General features: G+C 56.2%; 5 protein-coding genes across 5 annotated transcripts in view; 3 read left to right on the top strand and 2 right to left on the bottom strand.

The window, feature by feature from the left end:
* The window catches only part of PTSG_04419 (uncharacterized protein), a 3885-nt gene extending 2094 nt beyond the window's left edge, over window positions 1–1791 (top strand). Inside the window, exons 6-7 of the mRNA XM_004994456.1 lie at window positions 237–729; window positions 947–1791. Coding sequence (XP_004994513.1) covers window positions 237–729; window positions 947–1461 — 1008 coding nt within the window. The 3' untranslated portion in view covers window positions 1462–1791. The remainder of the gene's footprint in view (window positions 1–236; window positions 730–946) is intronic.
* Window positions 1792–2198: 407 nt separating this feature from the next.
* On the top strand, window positions 2199–2964 carry PTSG_04418 (uncharacterized protein; the record flags this gene model as incomplete). The annotated part of the gene is made up of 3 exons (XM_004994455.1): window positions 2199–2246; window positions 2466–2555; window positions 2767–2964. The coding sequence occupies 3 exons, from the start codon at window positions 2199–2201 to the stop codon at window positions 2962–2964; spliced, it is 336 nt and encodes a 111-aa protein (XP_004994512.1).
* A 180-nt stretch (window positions 2965–3144) lies between these two features.
* PTSG_12174 (uncharacterized protein) lies at window positions 3145–6590 on the top strand. Its single transcript, XM_004994454.1, has 8 exons — window positions 3145–3442; window positions 3791–3911; window positions 4090–4154; window positions 4373–4529; window positions 4808–4974; window positions 5192–5451; window positions 5606–5642; window positions 5889–6590. Exons 1-8 carry the CDS (start codon window positions 3169–3171, stop codon window positions 6353–6355), a joined length of 1548 nt encoding a protein of 515 aa, XP_004994511.1. The 5' UTR covers window positions 3145–3168; the 3' UTR covers window positions 6356–6590.
* Window positions 6534–7793, bottom strand: PTSG_04415 (RNA-binding protein PNO1). Its single transcript, XM_004994453.1, has one exon. The coding sequence runs from the start codon at window positions 7707–7709 to the stop codon at window positions 6843–6845; it is 867 nt and encodes a 288-aa protein (XP_004994510.1). The 5' UTR covers window positions 7710–7793; the 3' UTR covers window positions 6534–6842.
* Window positions 7794–8170: 377 nt separating this feature from the next.
* Window positions 8171–9522, bottom strand: PTSG_04414 (tubulin beta chain; the record flags this gene model as incomplete). The annotated part of the gene is made up of 1 exon (XM_004994452.1): window positions 8171–9522. The coding sequence occupies exon 1, from the start codon at window positions 9506–9508 to the stop codon at window positions 8171–8173; it is 1338 nt and encodes a 445-aa protein (XP_004994509.1). The 5' UTR covers window positions 9509–9522.
* Between the last annotated feature and the right edge of the window lie 815 nt (window positions 9523–10337).

Here is a 10337-nt window from a genome sequence, read left to right as displayed (position 1 = left end):
CGCGCGCGCGCGCGTGTGTGTGTGTGTGTGTGTGTGTGTGTGTGTGTGTGTGTGTGTGTGTGTGTGTGTGTGTGTGTGTGTGTGTGTGGTCGGTTCGTTTCTTCGACGCTGTTCGTTTGCCTGTCCGCCTAGCGTGTTTTCTGCTGTCCGACTTGTGAGCGTTCAAGTGGTCACTGCCATTCATCGCATCCCTGCATGCTCATCGCGCCTGCTTGCTTGCGCTCGTTTTGGTTCAGCCCATTGGCCACCAGCAGCTTCAGCAGCAGCAAGATGGCCATCACAACAACCGATACAGTCACCACCAGCACCAGCGCCAGCACCAGCATGAGCAATCGTTCGACCAACAACAACAACAGCAGCAGCACCAAGAACAGCAGCAACAGCAGCATCATCATTTCTTTGGCGAGGACGACAGGGCGGCGTCTGAGCTCGAAGACAGCGGGCAGGAGCGACAGGTCAATGCCGATGATGCTGATGATGATGGCGATGATGGCGATGATGGCGATGATGACCAGCTGCACCATGAGCATGAACAGCGGGAGGAGGAACAGGAAGAAGAAGAGGAAGAAGAGGCAGAAGAAGGCCGTGAACAGCGGGAGGAGGAATATGCTGCACAAGACGAAGGGGAGGATGAGCAGCAGGTGAATGGATGGCAGCACCCGGACCGCCGTGCCGACGATGGGCGACGCGACGCCGACCAAGAGGAAGACCACGACACCCAACAGCACGGTACAGCCACACTGAATGTGTGTGTGTGTTTGCGTGTTTGTGTGTGTGTGTGTGTGTGTGTGTGTGTGTGTGTGTGTGTGTGTGTGTGTGTGTGTGTGTGTGCTTGTTTGTGAGTGTGTGTGTGTGTTGTCGTTGCCTCAGAGGAGCTAGTTGTCACGTACATGCCATGCGCATCCGCCATGCTTTGTTTTGACGTGTGTTTGCGTGTTGTGCGCAGGGGAGGCGATGGCGTCTGAGCCGACGGTTGTGATTGGGAGCGCGGCGCACACGATGACGCGGGAGGCGGCGATGGGCGCCATCAGCAGCACCCCGCCTCTACAGGAGGAGGAGCAGGAAGAGGAGGAAGAGGAGGAAGAGGAACAAGCAAGTGAGGGTGAACAGGGTGAAGAAGAGCAAGAAGAAGGTGGGGAGGATGAAGAGGACGACGAAGGGGAACACTATGACCAGAAAGAGGGGCAAGGGGAACAGCAGCAAGACTATGATGAAGATCAGGAGCAGCAGGAAGGCGAGGAACAAGAGGACGAGGAACAAGAGCAGCGAGAAGAAGATGCAGAGGAGGAGGAGGAGGAGGAGCAAGAACAGGATGATGATGATGATGACCATGATGGCGATGATGACCAAGAGGCTGACGGTGATCATGGCGTCCAAGATGATGGGCAAGAAGACGACGACGCAGCCGAGGCAGAGGGTGATGATGGTGATGATGGCGATGATGATGAGGCGCAGAGCTAGACGTGATGCATGTCTTTGTTGTTCTTCGGCATTGCTTTTCGCATCTGCATCCATGCGCATGAGAGTGTGAGCTTGTTTGCTCACTTCTTTCGTATTGAGCCAGTCTAGTGGGCTCTTCTCTATTTCCATTGGCTTCTCGCTTGCTTGCATCATCACATCCCATCACATCCCATCACACATCACATCACGCCGTCGGCACCGTCAACTTCGTCGCCACACCACGTCTTCATGTGCTATCTTGCTTTCTTGTGAGTGGTTGTGTATTATGGGTCACATCATGTCACATGTCTTGCCCATGCTGTCAGAAAGGGATAAAAGCCCAATGTCACATCAGTCAACCAAGTCTAGCTAGCCGTAGCAACATGTAACATTACATTGCAGTGTAAGGCAAAGCCAGAGCGCAGCACATTCCTGTTGGACAAGAAGTTGGGACGACCCGGGGAGCGGGAGACAAATCAAATGAGTGAGCGAGATGTGGCATAAGCATGAGAACAGGAGCAGTGCAAGGGAGGGAGGAGGAGGAGGAGGGAGGGGAAGAGGAAAAAAAAAGTGTGGCGGCGAGCCAGAGACACACACGTGCGAGTTGGAAGGATACATGCTCGCACGACTGGTATCTCCAGGGGTGCGTGGGCTTTCCAGCTCGTGTGGGAGAGGAAGCGACAGAGAACGCATGGAGCGATGGTGCATATGGTGGAGCAAGACAGAGTGCGGGAGGGGAGAAAGACACGCAAGGCGCGATGTTCCGTGAGCGGGACCGTGGCAGGCGTCGGGACAAGTGGAAGCTGGTGAGAGGAAGGGGGGGGGAGGGCAAGGGTGATGGGCGAGCGCGTCTCAAACAGAACACCAGAAAGGCGTTTGGAGCCTCCGCACCGCCCACGCACCCATACACCCACACACACACTTGCGCCTTCCCTCAGCCATGACAACCACAACCACTTGAAGAACATGTTCGAGGGAGCATGGAAGGGAGGAATCCCCAACGCCATGTGTGCACACGGCCACAGCGACACGACGGAACACCAGCCTTGCGCGACCCCTCACACGTCACCGCCTACTCTCCGCTCTGCACACCATCGTCCATAGCCAGTGGTGTGGTACCGGCAAAGAACAGTGGCTGTTCTTGCTGACATTACCACCACCACCAGCGGTCCTCTGCTCCCGGTCTCACGCACACGAGCGAGGCCCGACGTTGATGGAAGTCGTGCACCACGTGCCGCACGCCAACGATGGCTTGGTGTTGGAGTTGTGTAATCCGACAAGCGGTAGCTTTGGCTTGCCGATTCTGTTGCAAACCTCCGTGCGAAGCAAAGGAAGAAGGCCAGACGGAAGAAGACCAAATGGGAGAGGAGCAGACGGAAGAAGACCACATGGAAGAGGAGCAGAGGAGGAAACGGCCGTGGTGGACCAGGCATCAAGGAGTCGAGCGGAGTGGAAGTTGGTGATGGTGTTGATGATGGTGTTGGTGATGGTGTTGGTGATGGCGATGGTGACAAGAAGCACTGACCTGTCTTTGCGCGGGTAGACGTCGGTGCCACTGCTTGGGCCATCGCGGCAGCTGGGTCCTCATGCATCGCAGCAAGAAGCACTGGCATGCACACGCATGCAGCACGGTGCACACCTGTGCAGTCAGAGGTGTCAGTCAACTCACGTGTTGACCATCTCTGCTTTGCTTCAGTTTTGTGCTGACAAAGCAATCTGGAAGGAAGAATGAGGACAACAGTGAAAGCTGCTGTGCTCGTGGCACGTGCTGTGACTGTGGCATCCGTGCTTGTGCTCGGAGGTGCTGTGCCTTGCTTCGCAGCAGCAGCAGGAGGAGGAGGAGGAGAAGGAGGAACAGTAGGAACAGACTATGAGTGTGAGCGGGCTAGTGGTGATGTTGCGAGGGATGAGATGGTGATTGGCTTTGGCTCGTGCAACAAGCCCGACTTTCCACAAACGGCGTGGCAGTGGATGGACGACACCGATCTCTTCCTCTTCAACGGTGCGATATCTGTCTGTAGTGTGTGATGTGAGTGATGTGTGTGTGTGTGAGTGTGAGTGATGTGTGTGTGTGTGTGTGTGTGTGAGTGATGTGTGTGTGTGTGTGTGTGTGTGTGTGTGTGTGTGTGTGTGTGTGTGTGTGTGTGCGTACGTGTGTGTGTGTGTGTACCCTTCTGTCTTTCTGCCTCTCTCTGCCTCTCTATGCCCCTCTCGGCCTGTCTCTGCCTCTCTCAGCCTGTTGTCCAGATCCGTCAATTCGCTCTCCCAGTCTCCCTGCCCTCCCCCCACCTCTTGAGCTCACCCCTTAGCCTTCCACGCACCGCCTGTACGTATGTGTGTATGGGTGCAGGCGACGTCGTGTACAGCGCCACGATAGGGGTGGATGGGTTGGAGAAGGCCTTCGATTCATTGGACGCAGGTCCAGCATATCAGCGCGTCAAGCAAGCAAAGGCCTCCAAGTGGCACTGCAGGTCAGGGCAACAAAACACATACATGTGTGTGAGTGGGTACACAATGTGCATACATACGCACACATACGCACGTATACACACGCACATTTACATACAGATGCACATTGTCGCACGCACATGGTAGTATTCAAGGCTTTATTTGCGCTTCTGACACAGTTCTTGTGATGATGGCTTGCAGGGCTGTTGCCGATAATTGCGAGGTGCATCAAGGCATATGGTCAACGTGGGACGACCACGACTTTGGTGAGCGGGCATCAGCCGTTTCTGAGTTGTTCTTCGATGCCGTTTATTCATGATACACTCGAGCTGTTGCTGATGACAGCTCATGCCTTGCGCTCACATACGCACACACACACACACACGCACACATACACATGCAAACACACACGCATACACACACACGCACCACAACTACCACCACGGTGATTGTGGTCGTTTGTGCAATGCAATGGCACACCAAGGCATCAACGATGGCGGCGGAGGCGAGCCGCTACCAATCATAAAAGACTTGCAGGTTGAAGAGCGGCTGCGTGTGTTCAAGGAGCACATGCATCCACGATGCACGGACACCTCGCGCGTGACGCTTTCCAGCCGTAATGGCACCTACCACTCCACCAAGTGGGAGCCTTTGTTGTGCGTGTGCTTGTGTGTGTGTGTGTGTGTGTGTGTGTGTGTGTGTGTGTGTGTGTGTGTGTGTGTGTGTGTGTGTGTGTGTGTGTGTGTGTGTGTGTGTGTGTGTGTGTGTGCGTTGGCTCGCTGGCTCTCTGCTCGTTTGTGTGCGTGTGCATGATCACTGTGGCAATGTAGGTGCTGTAGTGGCTTTGCTGTGTTGATGAGACAAACAAATGCTTCGTTGTTCACGCCGAACCCCTCCCACCCGCCATCAAACAATGCAGACTTCACGTTGGGGATAAGCGAGACGTTGTCATTTCGCTGTTGGACACACGCACACACCGCCAGCTGCACGCGATTCCCTCGCTTGGCACATTCAGCTTCATCCCGCTCATCGGCAAACTCTTCCCCATCACCGCCGGCGCCACACGCATGCTGGCCGCAAACCTCGGTGTGTGTGTGTGTGTGTGTGTGTGTGTGTGTGTGTGTGTGTGTGTGTGTGTGTGTGCCTGTGTGTGCAACTGCTTCTCTGTCTCTGCCTCTGCCTCTTTCTCTGCGGCTGTCTTTGTCACCAACTCCGTCTGACACGTCCCATATACTTGCTGCCATGAACGCTCACTCCTACGGACGCACTTCAACGCGTACGCATGTTCTTTCTGCTGCACAAGGGTGGGGCAACACCAACAGAGGCGCAATGCTGGGCGAAGAGCAGTGGCGATGGCTGGAAAACACGCTGTGCAGCAACAACGACGATGACACCACGCACATCATCGTCTCCTCCATTCAGGTGCTGACGAGCAACCCGCTTGTTGAGAGCTGGGGCCACTTCCCGACAGAGCTGCAGCGTTTGCTGTCACTGCTGGACACGTGCAACCTCAAGCACGCCATCATCGTCTCAGGGGACGTCCACTTTACAGAGTTCACCTCGGTCAGTGTGGCGGGCATGTGGTACGAGTGCCAACGTGCGTGTATCCTGTCTGCATCTGTGTAATTGCCAGTCCTTGCCGTGCTGTCCTATGCCTGCTTCTGTTTGAGCTTCAACCCACGAGTGCCTTCACGCTGGATTGTGTCATGATTGACAGCTCCCAAGCGGACAGCTGGTGGAAGTAACCTCGTCGGGTGCGTGACTGCTGCCGTTGAAGTTGAATTGGTATTCTTGTTGCTTGATACTGCTCTTGCGTGCACACCCGCACACACATCACTACACTGCAAGCTCGCAACCAAACGTACACGCACACGCATGCAAGTACTTACGCACGCACACACACACACATACAACACGCACACGCACACACACACGCACACACGCACACGCACACACGCATACACGCACACGCACACACACACACATACGCACACGCACAGGGATGACGCATGACTGTACGGGCGGTGTTCTGCCGCGAGCGCTGTGTTCGCTCGCCATATCCACGTTTGGACACCACCGCAGCAAGCAGGACACCTTCCACCCGCGACGCGCGTTTGCAAAGATGCGACTACACTGGCGCCGTGATGGTGCTGGTGGTGATACAGACACGGCACAAGCTGAAGGCAATGCACGCGCCACAAGAGACGCTGATGGTGGTGGCGGTGCACGTGGGCCGAGTGCTGTTGTCGAGGTGATTGCGAGCGAGGATGGGCAAGTGGTGCACACGCGGCGGGTTGTCAGCCTGGCCAGTGGGCGCGTGTATGGCAATGAGGCCAATCAGCAGCGATGGGGCGTGATCCACCGACCGCCAGTCCCGCTACACATGTTGATGGTGTCCGTTGCTGCCGTCGTGCTCGCTGCAGCACTTCCCTTGCTTGCTTGGTGCTGCAAGCGCAAGTCACACTGACATCATGTGTGTGTGTGTGTGTGTGTGTGTGTGCGTGTGTGTGTGTGTGTGTGTGTGTCTGTCTGTGTGTGTGTGTGTGTGTCTGTGTGTCTGTGTGTGGGTGTGTGTGTGTGTGTCCTTGTGCGCCCTGTTGTTGATCTTTTGTTCCTTCGCCCTCGCTCTCTTGTTGGTGAAACGGTGCGAGCTCATACGTGTAATTAAAAGGCACGATCAGCGAAACGTTGCGCAAACCAGAGGAAGTGAAGCATGGCACAGAGAGAGCGAGAGAGAGCGAGAGAGAGAGAGAGAGAGAGGGAGCGAGAGAGAAAGGGAGGGAGCGAGAGAGTCACATCAGCGTAAGACGACACACACATATGAACACACATGCACTTTTACACCCAGCCTGACACACACACGCACACACACACGCAGACACATAGACACACAGACACACACACACGCACACACACACACACACACACAGACACACACACAGACACACGGCTAGTTAGAAGCGGCCTGAGAGGCGCTGGGTGACGGACTGCAGGGTTGCGTAGATCTTGGATGGAGGAGAGCCGATGATGAGTTTGGAGATGATGTGACGCGCCTCGCGAATGTTGTCAAAGGCGCCCAAGATGTGCACGCGGCTGTCAGCGACGACGATTCTGGTCTTTGTGGCGTTCTCGATGGTGAACTTGGTCTTGCCGCCCTTGCCGGCAACGCGGCCAATGGCACGGGAGAGATGATCGCCCGCCACACGGCGCACGTCCGTGACGTCGAATGTGTCCAGGTAGAGATCGTCCAATCGCAACAGGGCGACGGCATCTGCAACGTCAAAGCCGAGCATGAAGGCCTTGACAAAGTCATGTGCCTTCTGCAGCGCGTTGTCGCGCTCCGTGAGCTCGCATGTCCTCAGCTCCACGCGGCGCTTGCGCACGTTCATGCGGATCTGCAGCTTCATGTGCTCCACAACGGGCTGGAAGATCTTGTTCCAGTTCTCCTTGAGTGGTGTGTATCTATGTGGCGGCACGTCGATGCTCCGCGTCTCCGCGCCCGTGTACGCGTCCTGTGCGCTGACGGGCGCGAACGCCGCCTTCTTTGCCGTGGGTTGCCCATCCTCGTCAACCTCCATCATGTCGCCGCCATCCTGCTTGCTGTTTGTGTTGCGCTTTGCCTTCCTTGCTTGCTTCTGCTTCTGCTTCTGTGTCTGGTGTGTTTGCTTCTGACCCTTCTTCCTGTTCTTCTTCCCCGCTTGTGCTGCTTTTCCTTTGGTCGTCTGTTGCTGCTCCTTTGTTGGTGTTGCCGTTGCCGTGGTTGTGGCTGGGGTCTCGCTTCCCGCGGACTCGAGCACGCGCTCGTCAATCACCTCGGCCATAATCCTTGTGTGCGTGCTTTTCCTGCTTGCCCTGCGGGTGTTGCCTCGTGGCCTTTGGTCTCTTGGCGTCCTCGTGCTGTGTGCTCGAAATTGCTACTTTTTATCATGTTGATGACGGCGGCGGGTGCGCCAGGTCTTTCCTGTCATGTCGAGTTGAAGAGGGGGTCGGTTTACTGGGTTTGTAGAGCGAGAGAGAGAGAGAGAGAGAGAGAGAGAGAGAGAGAGAGAGAGAGAGAGAGAGAGAGAGAGAGAGAGAGAGAGAGACAAAGAGACAGCCGGTCGTTGTCAATTGCTTAAGAAAGAGAAAAGGAGGGAGAAGGAAAAAAGGGAGCGAGGTGCATTGGCAGGGCAGAGATGCAAACAAGCACACAAAAAGGGCGGTTGTAACCCCCACTGAGTGTGTCGTGTGTCCAGCCAGAGCAGCAACGAAGTTGATTGGGAGACAGAGAGGGGCCGTACGCTTAGTCCTCGTACTCCTCCTCCTCCTCGTCGAACTCGCCCTCCTCCTCAGCGGTGGCGTCCTGGTACTGCTGGTACTCGGAGACGAGGTCGTTCATGTTGGACTCGGCCTCGGTGAACTCCATCTCGTCCATACCCTCGCCAGTGTACCAGTGAAGGAAGGCCTTGCGGCGGAACATGGAGGTGAACTGCTCGCTGACGCGCTTGAAGAGCTCCTGGATGGCGGTGCTGTTGCCAATGAAGGTGGCAGACATCTTGAGGCCGCGGGGAGGAATGTCGCAGACGGCGGTCTTGACGTTGTTGGGGATCCACTCGACAAAGTACGAGCTGTTCTTGTTCTGGACGTTGAGCATCTGCTCGTCAACCTCCTTCATGGACATGCGGCCACGGAAGATGGCGGCGACGGTGAGGTAGCGGCCGTGGCGGGGGTCGCAGGCGGCCATCATGTTCTTGGCGTCGAACATCTGCTGGGTGAGCTCGGGGACGGTCAGGGCGCGGTACTGCTGGGAGCCGCGGCTGGTGAGAGGAGCAAAGCCAGGCATGAAGAAGTGGAGACGGGGGAAGGGAACCATGTTGACGGCGAGCTTGCGCAGATCAGCGTTGAGCTGGCCAGGGAAGCGGAGGCAGGTGGTGACACCGCTCATGCAGGCGGAGACGAGGTGGTTGAGGTCGCCGTAAGTGGGGGTGGTGAGCTTGAGGGTACGGAAGCAGATGTCGTAGAGGGCCTCGTTGTCGATGCAGTACGTCTCGTCGGTGTTCTCAACAAGCTGGTGGACAGAGAGGGTGGCGTTGTAGGGCTCGACGACGGTGTCGGACACCTTGGGGGAAGGCACGACGGAGAATGTGTTCATGATACGGTCGGGGTACTCCTCGCGGATCTTGGAGATGAGCAGCGTGCCCATGCCAGAGCCGGTACCGCCACCGAGGGAGTGTGTGAGCTGGAAGCCCTGAAGGCAGTCGCAGCCCTCGGCCTCCTTGCGGACAACGTCGAGGACGGCGTCGACAAGCTCGGCGCCCTCGGTGTAGTGGCCCTTGGCCCAGTTGTTGCCGGCGCCAGACTGGCCGAAGACAAAGTTGTCGGGGCGGAAGATCTGGCCGTAGGGACCGGAGCGGACGGAGTCCATCGTGCCGGGCTCCAGATCGACGAGGACGGCGCGGGGCACATACTTGCCGCCGGTGGCCTCGTTGTAGTAGACGTTGATGCGCTCGAGCTGGAGGTCCGAGTCGCCCGTGGCAGTGCCCGTTGGGTCAATGCCGTGCTCGTCGGAGATGACCTCCCAGAACTTGGCACCAATCTGGTTACCGCACTGGCCGGCCTGAACGTGAACAATTTCGCGCATGGTGTCGGTGTTGGTTGTTGTTCTTGTATTGGAAGAAAGCGGGCTTAAGCCGTGGAACCAAGAAAGATGCGGGTGTGAAATCGGGTATCTGTGTGGGAAATGACAAGCGCGACGTCACAGACAACACACGCACACGTTTGTCTCTGCTTGTTTTGTGGGGTTTTCGCTTGATTCTCGCTTGTTGTGAAGCAAAGGTGTTTGTGCTGGTTTGTGACTGTTGGCAAGCAGTCCGAAAAAACAAAGGGCAAGCGCCAAACCATAAAAAAGGCTGGTAAACCCACAGTAAAGGCGTGGGTCACGGAGTGGCCGTTGCCATCAAAGGGCGTCGGATAGTTCGTTGGAGTCTTTGCATTATTTTCTGCGAAATTCACTTTAGAGCGAGTCTATTTTTGCGGTTGGTTGTGACGTTTCAATTTGTGATGTTTCAGTTGGGTTCTGCTGTTCTCTGTGTGTCGCTGTCGTGAGTGTGTGGCACAAGATGTGCTTGTGGAAGATTTGATGATGTTTTCATATGTTTTTCGGAACGACTTCAATGACTGCGATCCAACTGAGCCGCTTGTTGTGTGGCGCGCCACGCCGTTGTGCAGCCGTCACTGCTGCTGCCTCGTCTCACCTGAAAGGCAAGTACATCGTTCCTGCGGACCAGCACTCGCTCTGCCAGCCATCGAGTCCTCTGCTTCAATGGTGCGCATGTTTCAATGTGCATGTGTGTGTATTTGTGTGTGTGCGTGTGTGTGTGTGTACTTGTGTGTGTGCATGCATTTGTGTATTTGTGTGTGTGCGTGTGTGCGTGTGTGTGCCTGTGTGTGGGGGGGGGGATTCATGTGTG

The sequence above is a fragment of the Salpingoeca rosetta genome (assembly GCF_000188695.1).
Source record: "Salpingoeca rosetta unplaced genomic scaffold supercont1.10, whole genome shotgun sequence".
NCBI classification, from domain to species: domain Eukaryota; class Choanoflagellata; order Craspedida; family Salpingoecidae; genus Salpingoeca; species Salpingoeca rosetta.
Note: the sequence above shows the minus strand (reverse complement) of the source record. Positions and strands in the feature narration are given on the sequence as shown.